At 45.2% G+C, this 21,265-nt stretch overlaps 2 protein-coding genes across 3 annotated transcripts in view; both read right to left on the bottom strand.

Annotated features, from left to right (window-relative positions):
• Positions 1–291: 291 nt before the first annotated feature.
• On the bottom strand, positions 292–15,792 carry tbc1d10ab (TBC1 domain family, member 10Ab). Of its 2 annotated transcripts, XM_027019086.3 has the most exons (9): positions 14,843–15,776; positions 10,875–10,974; positions 9,850–9,957; positions 8,602–8,708; positions 8,375–8,489; positions 7,689–7,754; positions 4,080–4,269; positions 3,671–3,825; positions 292–3,093 (listed from the first exon to the last, which is right to left on the bottom strand). In XM_027019086.3, the coding sequence occupies exons 1-9, from the start codon at positions 15,037–15,039 to the stop codon at positions 2,662–2,664; spliced, it is 1,470 nt and encodes a 489-aa protein (XP_026874887.2). In that variant the 5' UTR covers positions 15,040–15,776; the 3' UTR covers positions 292–2,661. The 2 variants fall into 2 exon arrangements, with proteins under 2 accessions (XP_026874887.2, XP_081558679.1); XM_081702553.1 differs by lacking the exons at positions 3,671–3,825; positions 4,080–4,269 and having other exon boundaries at positions 14,843–15,792.
• A 2,234-nt stretch (positions 15,793–18,026) lies between these two features.
• Positions 18,027–21,265, bottom strand: part of pptc7b (protein phosphatase targeting COQ7 b) — a 13,168-nt gene continuing 9,929 nt past the window's right edge. Inside the window, exon 6 of the mRNA XM_027019083.3 lies at positions 18,027–21,265. This exon is cut by the window's right edge and continues 725 nt beyond it. The gene's annotated coding sequence lies outside the window, so the exon portion shown is untranslated.

Genomic DNA, 21,265 nt, shown 5'->3' on the forward strand with positions numbered 1-21,265 from the left:
AGAAGGAAAACAGCAAGGAGAGAGAGAGAGAGAAAAACAGGAAGAAAGGAGGGAAAGACAGAAAGGAAGAGAAAAAGAGGAGATAGTGCTAGCTCCGTTCACATGCAAATCTCCGTAGGGAGCTGAAAGAGGGAGAGAGGAGCAGGTGTCACAGCGCAGACGGGGGAAGTCGATGTGGACACAGAAGCCTCTTTCACCTCCCTCATCCCCTTCTTTCTCTCCCTCTCTCAGCATCCTCCTTTCATTCCTGAGAGCCTGCGTGCTCGTTACAGACAACACGACACACACAGGTCCAACAGTATCAAATTTAATCCCGGAAAAAAGGTTGGTTTTTTTTCTCTTTTCAGAAACATTGTTTCATACATGAAAATGTTATTTTGTGGCTAGAATGATGTGTAAATACTGAAGGAAAAACGTAAAAACGAAACGACCAAAACACCACTGCTCTGAACCACCTGAACTCCCCACGCCACTGACGCCAACAGTTTGGCTCAAACCCTCACAGCCAAACGCTTCACATTATGAAAGTATTGGAGCCACTAAGATTAACTCCAAAATCTCTCCCAAATAACACCACGCTCTGAACCCTGCGTAGCTTCCAGTGACTGAGGAAGGCGATCTGAGGAGTGACCGTCTCTGAGTGTCTCCGACCTGGAGGATTTCTGACCAGGGACCGAGTGCTTGTCCTGGCTATGGGGAGACGTCTTAGCTGTGCAGGACAGCACTTATGCTCAGCCCTGAGCTTCTGACAGCCTTCAGCTGCATCCCATGTACGTCTCATCTCAACCTTTCTCAAGAGAAAATAGACAGACTTGCCTACCAAGATAAGAGGTCTCAAACATCAACTCAAAAGCACTATGTATGCCTCCATTCCTACGGGAGGAAACAGTGCTTTTTCAACACACAAATCTATAGTGTCAATGTGTTGTCATCCATACTGTTCACAATAAGTAAAACAAAAATATTTTATCTCTAGCAAAAAAGGATAATTTAGCATTGCGTGCAACAAATCAGTAAATTAAGAGCATAATTATTAAAGCAAATGTGTAATTATTAATTATAATTATTTAATTAAATAATTATAATAAAGCATAATTATTAAAGCAACTACATGTGGGTGACAACAGTGTAGCTCTAATAAACACTCCTGACACACTGAACGGATCTGTGCTGCACATCACACACACCACAGTTCAACGAGCACTTCCTGTCCCAAACAGAAACACAGTAATAAACAAAGAAAGAAAAAGACACAGGGAAATTGTTGCTTGAGATCAGCACAACTGTGGATTAGCTGGTGTGTATCTGAGCAATCATTACTAACACAGCAGACCAGACTGTCAACACAGAGGGACATACACATTTCAGTCAAGAGGCAGGAATATTCCCATAATCAGGGTCCCAGATTCACTGCTGGAATTTACTTCCACATCCGTTAGTGTTTAGTCATTATTATTAAGCCATGGCATACACGTCCAGACTAACTTGCACGTAAGGACAAAGTCTTGTGGAAAACAAATGCTATTAAATAATAATTAAAGAAAGTTGAACATTTCCTTGAAATCTGGTTGGTGTTAAAAACCTCCCCAAGCCAAGCTGCTGTCCAGTGGGGAGCAGTACACACTTGGCCACCCTTACACTTCTATGTCTGACCATTACTGCTATTCTGCTCCTCACTGCGACTGTAATCATTAATCTCCAATACCTGCTATAGTGGTTGTACTTAACTACGCAGTTTCATTTAAGCAGTGACGTGTAAACGTAAGAGTGGCAAGAAACCGCAGCAATCTTTGGTGTAATACTTGTGAAACACTGCCCCCTGTGGGTTATGGATAGTGCAACACACTGTTGTTAGAAGCCTTTCTCCCGTCCAGTGCCCCCTAGTGACTACAAACCGCCTGCACACACAGCAGGGCACAGGCTTACACAGCCAGCAGTGCACACATTTTGAGCAGCTTGGAGTCCTGTGGGCAGGCCAGGGTTGGCACCTCTCTGTCAGAGCGGTGCAGAAATGCATCTGATTCAGGAAAACATTTGCTTTGTGATCTCACCATCACACAGTAATGTTTCAGAGACTTCGAGCTGAGCTACCTAAACCTGGACATTTTCTAAAGTAAAAGGTCTCTGCAGAATTCTGCTCCGCTTGTCTGGATTTATTCCTTAGATCAAGCTAGCAGGTCGAATTAGTGAAACCAAAAAAAAAAAAAAAAAGGCAGGGCTTTTATTTTTGCATTCTGAACTTACACACCTCTGGGTGAACGTAAGACCAGGAGTGTGAGTGTGTGTGCGTGCTTATTCTGCATAGACGTAACCACTAACGAATTTGGCTCATATAAAAAACAGATTGTACATTTCTTCATTAAACACATGGACAGGAGAGGGATACAAACAAAAAACAAAACAAAAAAACCCCCACCCCTTCCCATATGATTGCTCCCACTGCATTCTGGGAACTGTAGTCCAGTCGAGGTGGATGAGGTGACCTGAGAGTAGGACACTGGAGCCATTCTGGCCATTCGCTGTGGTGAACGAGAGCTTCTTCACACACACTCAGTAAACATTGACGTTCCTGAGGTGCTCCTGCGGTCCCAAAGGACACGTCCCATTGGTGGCTGGATCTGCTCCTCTCCGTCACTCACGCTTTACTCCTGCCCTCCCTGCCTACAGGTATGTGTCATGTTCTGTACTACTCAGAGTCTGATTCGACCCCTGAAGGGGCGTGTCCCTCAGCAGCAGTTCTGGTTGGTTGATATAGGAGTGATTATCCAGCGACGGGTTTGCATTGGCCTTCTCAGTAGGGGAGGCGGAGCTTTTCCTGCTTTTTTTCTCTTTGTGGGCTCTGTTGCTGTTTCTGCTCCCGCCCCCTTCCCCTCCTTGGGCGGGGCTGCTCGAGGCGGTCCGCTCTTCCACCACGATGGTCGGCTTCTGCTGCAGGTCTTGGTGGCTGTGGGGCTCGGCAGCCATGATGGCTTGTGCGCCGTGCATTCTGGGAGGGGATTTGCAGTGCAGCTCACCACGTGTCTCCTTCCAGTGGTGCAGCTGGGAGAGGTGTTCCTTCTCGATGTCCCTCTCCGACACGGCCAACTCCATAACCTGGAGGGACGGAGGAAGAGCGGGAGAGGGAGAGAGTTTTCGGATTTAGTTTCTGGGTTATAGGTCTAGTGCTTTCTTTGACTAAATCCAAAAGAGACCTTCCTTTAATGATTGGGAAATGGTTAATAATTACTCAGACATGTGAGTTTTCTTAAAGTTACACTGTTCTGTAGGAGACAATGTTTTATGAGTAACTACAGGAAATAAGCAGTGTCATGTTCAGAAACATAAGACAAAAACACTGAAAAACTTGGCAGTGGTAGCTCAGCGATTAAAGTACGTGACTAGTAATCAGAAGGTTGCCAGTTCAAGCCTCACTGCCACCAGGTTTCCACTGTTGGGCTCCTGAGCAAGGCTCTTAACCCTCAATTGCTCAAGTTGTGTTTGGTCAGAATTGTAAGTCGCTTTGGATAAAATCATCTGCTTAATGTAACTTGATTTTGACAACATTTCTCAAGTTTGTTCCACCACTGCAGCAACACACATTATCCACTAGATGGAGACATCACCCTTTCATCAGGTGAAGAAGTTGTAACCTGTAACTCATTATTAATGGCAGTCAGACCGTGTGTGTTACCTCTCTAATGAGGAAGGCTTCCTGCATGTAGCGTGGTTCTATTGCCCGAAGTAGCTCCATAGTCTCATATTGCCCCTGACATGCCTTCAGCTTTTCCTGGGATCCCAGCATGCATTTCAGCAGGACCAACCCCACACGGAAAATGATTTTTACTCCTACACACACACACACACACACACACACACACACACATATGGCTGGGTGTGTTTTTTTCATTCCTTGTCTGAACCAATTTAAGTGTGAAGGAGTCAGAGAGCGAAAGGCCCAGTGCGAGCGTGCAGCAAAGCACAGGCGCCAACTACTGAACGCATGTGCGTTACTACAAACACGTCCAGCACGCTGCCTGCGTCGGTGGGAGTGAGGATGTGGTGAGGGTGAGAGAGGTTGTGTGTGAGTGTGAGAGCCCCACCCTCACTAAAGAACATGTCCCACACGCGCAGCACTGAGGCCCATGGTAGCGTGCGTGAGAAGGCGCACATGAACCACTCTGTCATGTAGAGGACTGCGTCCAACTTGTGTTTCTTCAGGTGCCGATGAGCCACAGGAGACACTCGTTTCAACAGAGCAAAGAGGATCTCCCCGTCCAGCTGGATAGCTTCCTGCAGTTACACACAGACGCATGTGCCCAGACACACACACATGAACGCATGCACACACACGCACACACACTTTACAGGTAGGAAGGTGAGGATCAGATCGAGTTGGACTAGAAGCGTCTCACAGCTGCTGAATGGTGTCTTGGAAAAGAATGTGGTGCTCAGGTCAGGATGAAGATTTAACAGGCAGACTCTTCCTCCGGTGGTTCTTATACGTCCCCACGTACAGCAAGCGTGATTATGCATGTGCACTAGGGTTGTAATGATGCACTGTAATGGTGCATGATTTGATACGATTCATGTTACTGGAGTCACTATTAGATTTTCTCACAATATTTGAAATGAAATTTTGGAAAAGAAAGTTGTTTTTTTTGCCTCATTTCTTAAGTGTAGAAACAATGCAAAATTGCTGATTTTTCTTGTATACATTTGTATAAAACAAAAAAAGAACCTTTAGGCCTCTGCAATTGAAAGAAATTAGGAAGAGAAGTTTACAATTGTAAAGGAAGTGTACTGTAAACAAACTGACCTTGAAAAGTTGAAAAGTCCTGGAATATTTGTTAAGGCTCCCTAATGTATAAACACATTTCTATTTGATGGGTTTTATAATATTAAAGGTCGCTGAGGTGTTAACTGCTCGCGGGAGCTTCTCGTTAAGACAGATTCGGTGAAGCTTCATTAATGAACAACTCCGCTATGTCTATCAGCACGAGACAAGCAACCAAGGGTGTAACCCTTAAACCTCTGATACATCAGAAAGCGGTCCGACTACATCAGCAAATTCACCTGCTGTGTGTGTGTGTGGGACAGGACAGGGAGAGGAGTATGGTGTGTGTGTGTGTGTAGTAACAGAGAGACAGGAGTACGGTGTGTGTGTGTGTGTGCGTGTGTGTGTGAGTGGTGTAACAGACAGACAGGAGTATGGTGTGTGTGTGTGTGTGAGTGGTGTAACAGACAGGAGTACGGTGTGTGTGTGTGTGTGTGTGTGTGTGTGTGTGTGTGTGTGTGTGTGTGTGTGAGTGGTGTAACAGAGAGACAGGAGTACGGTGTGTGTGTGAGTGGTGTAACAGAGACAGGAGTACGGTGTGTGTGTGTGTGTGTGTGTGTGTGAGTGGTGTAACAGAGAGACAGGAGTACGGTGTGTGTGTGTGTGTGTGTGTGTGTAACAGAGAGACAGGAGTACGGTGTGTGTGTGTGTGTAACAGAGAGACAGGAGTACGGTGTGTGTGTGTGTGTGTGCGCGCGCGCGAGTGGTGTAACAGAGACAGGAGTACGGTGTGTGTGTGTGTGTGTGTGTGTTTGTGTGTAGTAACAGAGAGACAGGAGTACGGTGTGTGTGTGTGTGTAGTAACAGAGAGACAGGAGTACGGTGTGTGTGTGTGTGTGTGTGTGTGTGGTAACAGAGAGACAGGAGTATGGTGTGTGTGTGTGTGTGTGTGTGTGTGTAGTAACAGAGAGACAGGAGTACGGTGTGTGTGTGTGTGTGTGTGTGTAGTAACAGAGAGACAGGAGTACGGTGTGTGTGTGTGTGTGTGTGTGTGTAGTAACAGAGAGACAGGAGTACGGTGTGTGTGTGTGTGTGTGTGTGTAGTAACAGAGAGACAGGAGTACGGTGTGTGTGTGTGTGTAGTAACAGAGACAGGAGTACGGTGTGTGTGTGTGTGTGTGTGTGTGGTAACAGAGACAGGAGTACGGTGTGTGTGAGTGGTGTAACAGAGAGACAGGAGTACGGTGTGTGTGTGTAGTAACAGAGAGACAGGAGTACGGTGTGTGTGTGTGTGTGTGTGTGTGTGTGTAGTAACAGAGAGACAGGAGTACGGTGTGTGTGAGTGGTGTAACAGAGAGACAGGAGTACGGTGTGTGTGAGTGGTGTAACAGAGAGACAGGAGTACGGTGTGTGTGAGTGGTGTAACAGAGAGACAGGAGTACGGTGTGTGTGCGTGTGTGTGTGTGTGTGTGTGTGTGTAGTAACAGAGAGACAGGAGTACGGTGTGTGTGTGTGTGTGTGTGTGTGTGTGTATACAGTAACAGAGGGACAGGAGTATGGTGTGTGTGTGTGTGTGTGTGTGTGTGGGTGTGTGTGTGTGTGTGTGTGTGTATAGTAACAGAGGGACAGGAGTACGGTGTGTGTGTGTGTGTGTGTTTGTTTGTGTGTATAGTAACAGAGACAGGAGTACGGTGTGTGTGTGTGTGTGGTGTGTGTGTGTATATAGTAACAGAGGGACAGGAGTACGGTGTGTGTGTGTGTGTGTGTGTGTATATATAGTAACAGAGGGACAGGAGTACGGTGTGTGTGTGTGTGTGTGTGTATATATAGTAACAGAGGGACAGGAGTACGGTGTGTGTGTGTGTGTGTGTGTGTGTGTATATATAGTAACAGAGGGACAGGAGTACGTTGTGTGTGTGTGTGTGTGTGTATATATATAGTAACAGAGGGACAGGAGTACGTTGTGTGTGTGTGTGTGTGTGTGTATATATATAGTAACAGAGGGACAGGAGTACGTTGTGTGTGTGTGTGTGTGTGTGTGTGTATATATATAGTAACAGAGGGACAGGAGTACGTTGTGTGTGTGTGTGTGTGTGTGTGTGTGTGTGTGTGTGTGTATATATAGTAACAGAGGGACAGGAGTATGGTGTGTGTGTGTGTGTGTGTGTGTGTGTGTGTAGTAACAGAGAGACAGGAGTATGGTGTGTGTGTGTGTGTGTGTGTGTGTGTGTGTGTGTGTGTGTGTGTGTGTGTAGTAACAGAGAGACAGGAGTACGGTGTGTGTGTGTGTGTGTAGTAACAGAGAGACAGGAGTACGGTGTGTGTGTGTGTGTAGTAACAGAGAGACAGGAGTACGGTGTGTGTGTGTGTGTAGTAACAGAGACAGGAGTACGGTGTGTGTGTGTGTGTGTGTGTGTGTGTGTGTGTGGTAACAGAGACAGGAGTACGGTGTGTGTGAGTGGTGTAACAGAGAGACAGGAGTACGGTGTGTGTGTGTAGTAACAGAGCGACAGGAGTACGGTGTGTGTGTGTGTGTGTGTGTGTGTGTGTGTGTGTGTGTGTGTGTGTGTGTGTGTGTGTAGTAACAGAGAGACAGGAGTACGGTGTGTGTGAGTGGTGTAACAGAGACAGGAGTACGGTGTGTGTGAGTGGTGTAACAGAGAGACAGGAGTACGGTGTGTGTGAGTGGTGTAACAGAGAGACAGGAGTACGGTGTGTGTGCGTGTGTGTGTGTGTGTGTGTGTAGTAACAGAGAGACAGGAGTACGGTTTGTGTGTGTGTGTGTGTGTGTGTGTGTGTGTGTGTGTGTGTGTGTGTGTGTGTGTGTGTGTGTGTGTGTATATAGTAACAGAGGGACAGGAGTACGTTGTGTGTGTGTGTGTGTGTGTGTGTGTGTGTGTGTGTAGTGGGACACAGAGGGACAGTGAGTTCTCACCAGGCCTGCACTGTAGTACCCCGGTAGGTACTTCTCACAGATCTGCACAAGAGTCCAAAATGCATCCTGAAAAACAGGAAACAAACAAACAAACATATAAACAACCAACATGCACACACACACACGCTCGCTTGCACGCGCTCGCACTCGTACATACACGCACTGACACACACTCACATGCGCACTCGCACGCACTCACGGCTTTACAGTAGGACAAGAATTAGTCTGAAATTACTATGCTGAACCAGGGTTTTGAACTAAAGACAACAACGTGTGAAAACAAAGCTTCCTATGCACCACAATGTGTGTTAGCACGGGTGAGTCTTTGCAGGTCTGCTCTGAATATTTAGCACAAGGGCAGGCGAGGTCGTCATTGTTCATGGTGCTTCTGAATTACTGCAGTATACTGAATTTTCTTTTGTTCACTGACTGTTCTGGGCTGTTTCACCGTTTATTATTAAGAAACAAAACAACAGTAGTGAACAGTACTGTCACAATTTAGAAACAAACTAAATTTCACTAGATGTCCTTCTGAGCTGGTGGTCCACACACACTGTAGAGTTTCATAGGTGTCTATAATCTTCACTATATGATGTCCACTCTCAAGCACGGTGTGCCTGTGTGAACTGTACTGGAGTAACTGACCTAATTGTTGTCGACGGTTGCTAAGTGCTGGGGGCACTGACCTCAGCAGGCATGTGCATTAGGAGCACGGCTGCTATGGGAGCCTGGGCCTGGCAGTAGCCCTCCTCCGGCCGGTACAGGGTGTAGGCCTTCAGCACCCGCAACAGGTCCTGCTGCCTGTACGCACGCACGTACGACGACATCAAGAGTGCCAGTTAAGCAGTTGCAGTGCTCTTGAGAGTGTGTGTGAGAGAGAGAGAGAGAGAGAGAGAGAGAGAGAAACGCTCACCCATGGCCACCTCGAGCCATAAACATCTCATGGAAAGGGAACTGTCTGTGGAGGTCCTTCTCAATCACATCCAACCACTTGGGATCTCCAGACTGGCTGTCCAACTCCTGACACAGACGGACAAACTCTCACTGAGACGCTTAACCAGTGGACGCACAGTAAGAACAAGATCGTCACACAGAACACTGCAATACGTAAACACAAAGAAGAAACAACATTCGTTTAGAGGCATTCGTTTCTCCACACACGCGCGCACACACGTAAATGCAAATGAAGACGGGCGAATAAGACAGCCTCCTCAATCATCCACAGCTACATCCTCGCTGTTGGAAAGTTTGGACAGGCTACTGATTGGAAGAATGTCTGGTTTGTGTGTGGTGTGTGTGCCTTCTAGTAAGGATGGAGAGTGCCTAGTGTGTCAACTGGCTTAGAGTCTCTGTCTGGTGAGACTCAGACCGCTAATGTACATTTAGACAAAAGATTAACATCTAGAAACTATTTACCATGCTGAAATGTCAGTTAAGAAGTGTGCCATGTGAGTGTCAGGTGACCCTTTCATGTAACCAGTATGCAAATGGCCTGTTGTTTCCCAGTGGGGGGAGACAGGATGAAAAGATAATGACTCTTAATTCAGGGGCAAAGGCTAGGGTACAGAATTAAAGTTATTATTAATCCAAACACAATGCAATAATTATCATGCGTTTAAACTCTTTAAACTCAGGCATTCAAGACAAAAATTAACATTTCTTGTACTCACAACAGCTATTTAAATTCAGTGGGCATCAGGCAGAGTACCTGTGATGAGATTTTATTTGTATTTTGTACAACACTGATCACACTGTTCCTTTGGTTTGAAACCAACACTACAAACTGATTTATGGCAGTTTTACACAGGAAGGAGGGGTAACGTAATTATTCTCAGTGTTTCTCTGTGATTTTAGTCCCATCTGAACACGCTATGTCAGTCATTTATACCGACTGTGCACTCCCACGTCATTAAAGATTACGGCATCTTTTATCCTTCCGTAAAACAAGCCATAAAATAATCCCAGGTCATATTAATCCCGTGCGAATCGACGTGTGCAAATATTCCGTCACGTCCTGTAGAAAAGCAGGGACGTGCTCGAGGAGGCATTTAGTTTTGCTGTGCAGGGCACAGACACCTCGGAGTGGTTACGTCTGTGGTAAACATCGTGTGCGATAATTACGTTACCCCCCTCCGAACAGGGCGTATGGGTCAGTGGTCACCTGGAACCTGGTTTGGTTCTGCTCTCTCTTCACCTTCCCTCCAGACAGGTACAGCCATGCGCGGCCTCTGAGGGATGGGGGGATTCCCTTCTGACATCGCAGTTTCAGCTGGAGGCGGGAGGGTAAATAAGGTCAGGAATGTGCTGGTGAAAACCACCAACATGAAGTCCACAGTGAGGCGATAGCAAACGAAGCAAAAAGGACAAAGAGGGAATGAGTGAAAGAGGGACTGCAAAAAAACAAACAAAAAACAACCCCCCCCAAAAAAACCACACACCCCCTCACCCCCACGCACGCACGCACCAGGGTGTTTTATTTGGAAGGTTGGCTCATCATTCCAGACTACGCTCTCTTTCATCGAAGCCTGGTACCAGAGCCTAACAGATTACTTCCAAGCTCCACCCTTTAAAAAAAGAAAAAAAGACTGACCAATCATCCAGTGGGAACTGCTGCAGGGGTAACATAAGAGCGGTAGCTTGGTTTCATCATGAAAAAAAGTTGCACCTCTTATTTCACTGGTAGAACAGGCCCCAAAAGGGTTAGCAACAGTAACTAAGGGGGGGGGGGGGGGGGGCAGGGTTTGTAAGGGCAGTAAGGCGATGGGCTTCTCCTGTCCCAGCAGTGCAGTGGGAGTCCTGATTCAACCTGGTTAAACCACACACCTCCAAACATCCTACCTGTATAACAGCTGTCCCAGGCACTTACAGGAGCTGCCTTACACACACACACATTACACACGTCACACTGCCATACACACACATTACACACGTCACACTGCCATACGCACACCTTACACACGTCACACACCTTACATGCTGCCTTATAGACGTCACAGCTTACACTGCCCTACACACTTATAGATTTAACATAAAGATTTAAACCACAGAGACGTCGCAACAATATGACTGATCATGGGTGTGACTCGTTTTTATAACAGACTTCATGCCATCGAGCCTCACACGGTGGCGATGGCCCATCCTCTGCCCTGTGGCTTGAGTGTGCGTGTGTGTAGGCAGAACTCCCACCTTTTTATGTCTCTTGCTCATCCACTTGTCCCAGTCATTCAGCATCTCCAGCCATTTGGCCTCCCTGTGTCTCAACACCTCTGGAGGTACATCAGTAGCACTGCAGGGAAGAAACACTGATAAAACTCTACCACACACACACAACTGGACCTAGCTGAAATTCCTAGGCACATTGTCTAGCATCTGAAAACACTTGGCACAAGTACTCCAATCCTCACTCACACACACACACACACACACACACACACACACACACACACACACACACACACACACACACACACACACACACACTGTAGGTGTTGTTTTTAAGCAGGCTGTAACCCCAGCAGCTGACCAGCAGGGGGCAGTACCAGGCCTGACGCCAAGCAGGATGTGTCTGCCTCCCACAAAGGAAGATGTCCCAGGCTAAATGTAAAGGACATGATGAGCTGCTTCCTACACCACCACTACAGCTCCTGTTACAGGGGACAGGGCTTTTTTTTTCTTCAAGATGGACACCTGCTGGGAGACACAGCAATGCATCAGTGTGTGTTGATCCCTGAGCACAGGAGTTTGTAGAAGGATCTGTGTGGGAGAACCGCCTTTAAATGGCAACGTAGCACTACTGCCCTGGCTGAGGGAAGAGTATACAGCACAATAACACCCTAATCCCTGTGTGTGTGTGCATGTAAGTGTGTCTGAGAGAGAGAGAGAGAGAGAGATAGTTCCCACACCTCTTTACGATGAAAAGCCACATTTATAAGGGGAAGTTTCAGATACGCCCTCTGTGTGGTGCGGGGTGTAATTAAATCAGGGCTGAAGGGAAGATGAGAGTCTAGGACAAAGGGACACCACCAGAAACGAATGCGTCAGACACGGGGCCTCAACTTTAGCCTTCATAGGCCACATCTTAACGCGGCTCCAGTACAAACACTTCAGCCCTGATGTAAGACTGTCCAGCTCACTGCTGTCTCCAGGGTTCTGAACCAAGAGTGGAGAAACTGGGATCTAAACACCAGTTTGACGAGGTGTTGAGGTACTGAGGTGCTGTCATACAACAATACTGCGATACTTCAAGGCTTCCTCAGATGACAAGGATTAAGACTACTCAGACCAACGTCCAGTTCCTATGCCGAGCAATCTCAGACGGTTGGAAAACCCCGAGTGCTGCATGGTGGATACACGTGTGGGCGATTTAATTTCAAAACGACTGTTTGAACTGTGTGCGCTTTCCCAACCGCACAGAGAGAGGCACAAATGAAGCCAATCTGCCTTGGCGGCCTTCGGCGGGTCAGGCACAGGAGCCTCCTGTACAGCGCGCACGCGCACGCACACACTGCATGGACGGGGATTAACAGGGTTGGATTATTAGAGGTTATCAGATAAGAGCAGAGCGCTGGCTGTATGGCTAAGCAAGCTCTGTTTGCTCTGCTCCCGTTTGTGATTTAAGGGGAGGTGTCTCAGTGGAGCGAGCTGCTCAGTGTGTGGCTGGCTAACAAAGAGACAACAGCAAGTACTACAGCACAGGAAGAGATTCTCTCTGGCCCTCTCTCCTGCATGACCATTCTAACGGGCAGTCAGGTTCACGCTGCCAACCAACGACTCTTACGGCTGGTTGGACAGGCAGAGATCTCATTCAGATGCCAAACCTAATAGACCAAGCATGTCACATCTGACCGATCCAGAGCAAGGTGCAGATATCTACCAACAGGATACCGCGTCTGCTCTTCGGGAGGTGAACCGGTGATTTCGGTTTTGCTAGCACTGTGCTCCACCTGCACTAGCAGGTTAAGCCGGTTTTGGTTCATTTGGTTAATCAGCCTATCGAGATTAGCAAGGCAGCTACGCTGTCAGGTTGGGCTCAGGGCGAGTAGAACAGAGATGAAACACAGCTCCCTCTGAAAGCTTTCTTGTAAAAAAAAAAACAAAACAAAAAAAAAACACAGCAGGCCCAAACCGAGCTCGTCCTGTTTCCCATGGAGACTGTCAGGCACCACATAGGTGCACTGTTAACCAAACCCATCTTGGCTCGCCTCCACGGTAGCAGTAAACCACTCTGGAAAAATCATAGGAAACAAACTTGCCAAAGCTTGCGCCTCGATGCCCCCCGTGGACGTCGAGGACCCTGGATGGACTATGTGCCCTCAGTGGAAAGGGAGACATTTTAATGAATGACTTTCAAGCAAATATGCAATCAGGGACATCACGCCCAGTGTCTGAGTATTCAGAATAAAATGTCATCTGGTCTTCAAAGACCTTTTGTTCCATGACAACTTACAGACTACAGACACTTTCCAGAACCTTCCTCAAAGACCCCCTTTAAAAGAAAACACATTCCATTTCCATCTCAGCCAAATGCCTCCACTAGCAGCAAGAGCCACACGAGACCTAAAACAGACAGCCGAGAAAGACAGAGACAACATCTGCTGCACGGGGTAGTTGCCTTTCTGATGCCTTGTGAGAAATAATCACACTCAAAGGTAGTGAAGCAATAGAAGAGCGTTGTTAGTTTAATATTAAATGGCTAACTGGTTAATTAATATTAAACCTCTGATAACTGTTCATAACTTCACAACAACATCAAAAAAAAGTATCAACAAAAAATCTAATCTAACCAAATCCGGTCTCCATGGCAACTTATCAGTTGAGCTGTCCCAGATTTCTTTTAAAATATAAATGGAAAAGGTGTTCAACGGGCACAGAATTGTGCTGAAGAAACTAAAGAGCGTTCACTGGAGACCCAAATATTTGGTTAAATGTAATGTCATATGTTCTCCTGCAGATCGAACCAAACATAGCCATAAAAACTGAACTACATTGTCTGGTTGCAGTGAAGAAACCCACAGCAGACTACACCAACAGAAGGCATTCACCAACATCAGGATGCAGTAGGAAACGGACAGGGTATTCAGTTAGGACATTAAAGGACACCAATTATGGATCATCTAAATAATAAAACACACTGTAGTGTCTGATTGCAGGCTGGGTATCTGGAATGTACGTTTTGTATTGATACTACAAAGAGAAAACTAGAAGACGGGAAGTGTAATTTTAAGATACTCATTCATGCTTTAATTTCTCTCTTTTGGGGGATAAATTATGTTAACGAGGCTAAATATGTCAGATAACCGCCAGTGCGAGTGAACGCCCAACCGGACGGGTGTCAGTAGTAGTTCACATTTTGCATGAACACGCCAAAAATACACTTCCAGCACAAATAACCTGGGGCGTTCAGAGTTAGACAGGAACGTTACAGATAAATACACTTCCAGCACAAATAACCTGGGGCGTTCAGAGTTAGACAGGAACGTTACAGATAAATACACTTCCAGCACAAATAACCTGGGGCGTTCAGAGTTAGACAGGAACGTTACAGATAAATACACTTCCAGCACAAATAACCTGGGGCGTTCAGAGTTAGACAGGAACGTTACAGATAAATACACTTCCAGCACAAATAACCTGGGGCGTTCAGTTAGACAGGTACGTTACAGATAAATACACTTCCAGCACAAATAACCTGGGGCGTTCAGAGTTAGACAGGAACGTTACAGATAAATACACTTCCAGCACAAATAACCTGGGGCGTTCAGAGTTAGACAGGAACGTTACAGATAAATACACTTCCAGCACAAATAACCTGGGGCGTTCAGTTAGACAGGAACCTTACAGATAAATACACCTCCAGGACAAATAATCTGGGGCGTTCAGAGTTAGACAGGAACGTTACAGACATGTTTTATACTAAAGGCGTTCAACCGAGTCACACGGAAACACAAAGTGAGCGCTCCGTATCACAAAAAGGTTGAGACGTACTACATCCAGCTATAACCCGTGATGTGATAAAGTTCTGGGATAAAGTTCAGACTGTGCATCTTGTGATATGTAGCCACCTAGACAGGTGTGGTTAGCTATCTAGGTAAACTGCAGGACATTTTGTCTCTCTTTTTCCTCCCAGAAGGCGACTGAATGACGAGTGTACTCACGGGTCTGTAGAGGACTGTTGCGACCCCCAGATGAATCCGTATTTATCAGTCCGTCTGTCTGCGTTGGCACAGCCGTTGGGCTCAAGGTCGGAGCCCAAACAATTGCCCTCTGGGTCGGCCAGACCCGCCTCCGTGCCCCGAAGGCTCTTGGGCTCCTTGGGCCGCAGTCCATTACTTCGGGGCTGAATTGTAGCCATCGCGGTTTCACCTTCGTGTGTGTGTTTGTGGGTTTGAGCCAGATCCCCTGACCCGCCGGCCCCCGCACGGCTGCTCGGTTAGAGGCTACGCGGCTCGGGTGTCGTCATGGTCAGACTGTTGTGGCATAGTCATTTTCACGAACATACCCACTAACGCCTATTTACTGAGGTGTTGTTAAGAACAGCTCCATCTAGCTATCTAACAAACAAACAATAACAAACAAACAACAACAAAACCATCACATGTAGAAAGCTCGCGTTAGCTACATAACTATATGAACATATCACCTTTCTATTATTTTGCTAATGTTGCAGATAGTAGCTTCCTTGCTAGATAGATATTTTGCAATTTCCTTTAAAAAGAAAACAATTAATTAAGCCATTGTTCACTAAATTACCTAGCGTTAGCTAACTAAACAGCTAACCTAGCTTACTACCTAATTAGCTACCCGATCAGGTTAAATCAACCCATCTAGCAGCTGTATAAAACCTTACGAGTTATTTGAGTTTTCGAAACAATGTCAGAGGTACTACAGTTTTTCCAAATGCACACCTTTAATCTGCCTAACATAAACTCTAACATGTCTGCATCCGTTAGCCCCAAAGCTATCTGATGCGAGCTAGCACCATCTTCGGGCTGTCTCTGGTAGCTTGGCTGCGCTGGAGCGCTTCTGTTCGTCTACTTATCACACTGCTAGAATAAATTTACTATAATATTACACATTATTTTTGTTAGTCTATTTATCACACTCTGCTAGAATAAACGTACTATAATAATACACTTAGTGTAGCACTTTCTTAAACAGTTTACAAAGTGCTTTACAGAAAATAGCGATTACACAGAAGGATAATAAAGATCATTACATCCTGAGATCTATAATCTCAGGAAGGGATTTGCCAAAACAAAATATATAAATACATTTGAAGTTAAATATATATACACATTTAAATATGATTAATTTAAGAATAAAATTACAAATTAAAAATACATTAATAGGAAAAGTGAAAGAGACATTTAAAGAACGAATAATTTAAAGTAAAAAGACAATTTAAAAAACACCAATATCACAGTATTCTACTTGATAGTCCATCATGAAATATACACTTGCATAATCAAGTACGTCTTGATTAGTTAGCTAATTTAAAAAAATCACTGGCATTGTATTAGAAGTTAAGTATGAAATTATTTGAAGTTGGCTTTTTATTAACCAATTTCTTACTGAATCTACCGGTCGACTTTAAAAGGCTACAGAAGAAGCGAAATGTTGCTTCCAGATGGTAATATTTACTGATGGGAATATTTCTATTTTGTAATAAGTAGCGGCAGGTCTACTGATCTCTAATAAAATATCTCTCCATCAGTTTTAAAACTATTTAATAATTGAGAGATAGGGTTACAACAAATAAGCAGAAATAAATACAAATAAACAGACCTCTCCCAGCTATCTTCACTGACGTGTTCCGAAAGTCCTAACACATAAATGTTTTGTTTTTTTTCGTCATAAATTAAAATTCGCCAAAATTTGTTAATAGACGTGTCATTAACGATCAAATATGTTTAAAATCAAAACAGGTTGAAGGACCTACTTATCAGTAAATATCGCGATCTATCTGCGATGTTTGCCTTTTCAGCTCCAGCCTGCCGCTGAAATGCTAGTTATCAATAAATCAATAAGCCAAGAGAGGCCGTGAATTACAACGAAGTTATCAAGGCAAAACGATAAGTTAAAGCACACTAGTGCTCAATCGATCATTTAATGTTACTCGCGATTACACACTATATCTCGTCTTCTGTAGTTTAAATATATATAATGCCATGCACACGCGGTACAAACAAAAAGCTTTTCTCTATTTATTTTCTAAATATCTTTGGCAGTTTTACCCTGTAATTAAGGTGTTGCTAATTGATCAGTTAGTGGATGTCATTAATTCCTAAGGATAGGTGTGCTATAAAAGATAAATGTAGTCATCGCAGATCTCAGGTAGTGTGTGCAGTCTCGTTTTATTCATGTTAACGGATAAGGAGCTTTGTGTGTTAACTTGGATCGTAAGTCAGGAACGAGAAGAAACATGCGGCATACTGAAGAGTCTTGGCCTTCCCGTTAAGTGACGCCTTTGCATTGCGAAACGCTCGCGTGCTCCCCCGGTTGGCGTTCGAGTTTGTCTTTATAACACGTGCCGTTATCGGTAGACACGTGACTCCAGGCTTGCCTCGTAGAGTCAGACTCTCCGGACGCTATATTTATGACATTTAATCTAACTACAGATGAATCATGAGTCAGTGATGATTCACTGACTTTATGATTCTTTATGATTCACTGGACTTTATGATGACCAGCCGGAGCCACCAGGGGGCAGCAGACCTCAAACACCTGCGAACCTGCATTATTTCTAGATTACACTCCAGCCCTGAATTATCAGTAGCGTCAGGTAGTATTTTACATGGGGTAAATATGCTTTAAATATGCCCCATCACATTTTGGTGAATTACTGCACCCTCCTGAGTTTATTGTGTCTGTTCTAAGATGACAATTTGGATACAGTTGCAGTATATAGCAAATCATATTAATGGAGTCAAGTCATTTAGTCGGAGCTGTGGATAATGCTCTTCACTGCCCATAGGGGGCGCATTTTAGGACTACCTCTATAATATGCTAATCTCTATATTACTTGTTGCTTTGGGACTGTATATTGGTGTTGGCTTTAATCACAAACAGTCCATCACAGACACATTAGTCTTGCGCTGGTTGGCTGAGCACCAACAGGCAGTAAAGCAGTGCAGTTTGTGAACACAATACTAACACACCCCTTCCAAACAGCCAATAGAAACAGGTTCTGTGGCCCGTGAGCCATGCACCCACAGCTGGGCACTACAGGGGCACCAGACACACCCCCAGCAGCTCAAACTCACTGCCTGCTTGGGACTGATCTTTACAGCCTGATGACTGCATGCATATTAATAAAAGAAAAACAGCAAAAGAGATATATAAATACTATATTCTTTTATTTAAATATTTTACATCTTGGAATTCATTTACAGAAACAAGTTTTGCATTGTTACACTGTACACACACAGACAACAGTGTAGATCCCATTCAAACAAGGTCTTATGAGACCCAAAGAGTCACCATATCTGCCCAAGCACCATCGCAAAGGCTCAAGAGAGACAGGCAGAAGAGAGAGGGTCAGAGGAGGACAGAGGGGAAGACGGATCCGAGAATCACCCCCTCACGGCATGGGACCACCATGCCCAGGTCCGAAGCAACACCTTGGGGCCCACCTGCTCCATGAGCCCCTCTTGGGTTGTAATAAAGAAAGCTGGATTTGGCATTAAAGCAAAATGCCAGTAGCAAACAGCAGAATGACTGAGGATAGGATTAATGATGAAATAGGGAACAGAATGGAACAAAATGGGGGGGTGAGAGAGATGCACACACACATCAGAAAAGGAAAACTGAACGGCAAACAAATCTGTCAGGCCAGGCATCCATCAGATGCAGCAGCCACAAACTGATCTCTGTATTAAGGACACAGACAGACAGACAGACAGAGAGAGACAGACACACACACACACACACACACACACACACTTTGTTGTCTGTATAACTATAGAACATTGTGGACTGTTTGTCTTTTTCCAAACATACATAATTAGCACGCATGGCCCTGGTGGCTCTCTGGAGACGACGCGTGCCTCCATCACGCTGGTAATGTGGCTTTTCTGCTTTGATTTTCCACAGTGAAAAGCTGAGACTCTCTACATACTGGTGTCCTCAAAGTGTACCGCACCAACCCAGTGGTTCAGGATGCACTTGGGAGTGTGTAAGCATTGAAAACTGACTGGGATGTTCTCTCAAACACACACAATCAAAACGAGATATGGGAAGAATGAGACCAGAGTTCTGAGTGAGTTCTGAGTGATTTCCCCCCCCCAGTGTCTCAGTAGGACTTTGATAGAGGGCTACACTTCTCCCAACATTTTGATGCTAATTTTAATCCCAAACAAAACTGACCCCAGATCAACAACCCTCTCCAGTTTGCTCTCTGAACAGTGGACCTGGTATGGGTTTGTTCCAGGCACAACTTAAAGGACATGTATGTAGTGGGTGGAGCCAGGGGTGGAGGGCTGTCTGCACATGTTCCTACCAACCTCATCTTCAACACAAGAAACACGTTCACACCTTCACCGTGGGATTTTCAAACTTTCTTTGAAAGGCTTCCAAATCTCAGAGCTAATTTTTCATACACCATCGTGGATGAGCCACTTTCATTGTTTAGTAAATAATCGGATAAACAATGGATTTTCACATGGCCTGTATTCCTGATTCAGAGAGTGGTGGGGTGAGGTGATGTGCCACCAACATGTGCGCTGATCCAAAATCAGTGTGCACCTGAACAGTGGTTTGGATATCCCCGGATACACCCACCCCCCACCAACGAACCACAGAACCGTTATTACAGCACAGTCTACAAAATACATTCATCCAGACAAAGTTCTCATTCAGGAATCTGAATAATTAAGATGAAAAGAAAAACAGAATCATTGAAACAAAAGGGTCACTACCATATATTGCTGTACATATTCTTAAATCAGACCGAAACGTACAAATATGACTCCAAAGGTTTATAAAAAAAAAAAGATACCATTAAATAGGGGTATTGGTAATGTCTTTGGTTTAGCAGTGCTGTTTGTTTGTTCATCTTATTAAAAGCAGGAGACATGAACCCTAGAGAACCAGACCGCCTGCCTCTGATGCGGTCTAGCTCTGGGCACAAAGACATCCCCCCCACCCCACACACACACACACACGCACGCACACAAAACATTTGTCCAAAAAAGGTTTATACCATCACATCTCTTTTTTTGTTTAAATCTTGAGTCTGCTAAAAACTAAGTGTTTATAAAAATAAAACATTAACACCTGACCTACTGATTTCATTAGAAGTTTTCCAGGTGCATTTGTGCGTATTCAGCCTGCTTCTCCCCTGACTTAGTGGAGTTCTATACATTCACACAGACAGCGCCCCCTGGAGGCCCAACACATCCACAGCTAATGCCGCCTGGCTCACCGTTGGAGAGAGTTTACCCTCAAAGCACCAACTTTCAGAGAGGTGTCTCTGCTCTACTTTAGCTCTGCTCTAACACATCTGCTCAGGGAGACGTGTGTGAGCAGAGAAAATCAACAAAGCAATACCAAAGGTGGGATGCTGCTGTGGATCTCGCTTTTTTTCAACTTTAGTCCAAACTTGTTGCATTTAGTATGTTGCATTTTAACAGAAGCCAAATACATTCATGAACTGTTGCTGTAATTTTCCAAAACTGAAAATACATCCAGACCTGCATGTCCAGAAGACCAGTGACCACCAACCAGCACCAACTGCGGCACCAGATACGCCACGATTATGTCCCATACTGTGTGTGTGTGTGCGTGCTCGCACACGTGTGTGAGAGACGATGGCCACCATCTTTCACACTCTGCTGTGAAGTCGGTGCCATATCAGTTTACAGTTTGTTCGTTTCTCAAAAATAAACAGACATCTCAAGTGCCCAAAAGGTGTATTAAATCTTACCCTGCCTCTTCCATGCCCAACTACACAAAGGCCACTCCTGCATAACCCAAATAGAGTGGGGCTAATAATCCTGGCAGTCCCTATTATCTGCTGAAACACTCAAACACAGGAACTTTAAAATCACCAAGACATGCAGATGCCATTACTAACCCCTAGCTCTGAACAACATGCCATTGGTCAACAATTAACCCCTCCCTCTCAACACTCACCTGCTACTGGTCAACAACCAAACCCTCTCTCAGAACATCAGCTTGCCACTGGCCTAAAGTTATGCCCTTCATGTTAAAACATTAATCTCACATTAGCCTACAACTAAACTAAAGGCTTGTTCAACATAAGCTGCGTATTGCCTTGGTGGTCAGGGAAAGTAGCCGGCCATAGTAGGGGACGGGACTGAGCAGCAGGGGGCAGAGCTGAGCAGAGAGCCATCCAGCCAGACATTTGCTAGCAGCGCTCATGAAGTTCATACAGATATAATATTTCTTTGAACAATATAAAATTACATTTAAATATGAGCACAACGTCCACACACCAACATTTCAGTACTTGTTTCTCAGCAGAGATTCTAGCCAATGAGGATTAAGCTCCGATATGATCAGAGGTGAAGTGCCAAAGCAGTGCCAGCTGAGGCCCGTGTGTCAGTCTCACGAGGATA

Source organism: Electrophorus electricus, chromosome 19, assembly GCF_041902795.1.
Source record: "Electrophorus electricus isolate QZ-2024a chromosome 19, ASM4190279v1, whole genome shotgun sequence".
Classification (NCBI taxonomy): domain Eukaryota; kingdom Metazoa; phylum Chordata; class Actinopteri; order Gymnotiformes; family Gymnotidae; genus Electrophorus; species Electrophorus electricus.

What these genes read in the sequence shown, in the direction of transcription:
- tbc1d10ab (XM_027019086.3), bottom strand. Translation starts at nt 15,039, where the DNA reads ATGGCTACAATTCAGCCCCGAAGTAATGGACTGCGGCCCAAGGAGCCC. An exon ending in GGACATGTTCTTTAGTGAGG is followed by an intron (nt 3,826 to 4,079) that starts GTGGGGCTCTCA and finishes GTGTGTGTGTAG; the next exon opens with GAGTAAAAATCATTTTCCGT. An exon ending in AAGCCTTCCTCATTAGAGAG is followed by an intron (nt 3,094 to 3,670) that starts GTAACACACACG and finishes CCGTCCCTCCAG; the next exon opens with GTTATGGAGTTGGCCGTGTC.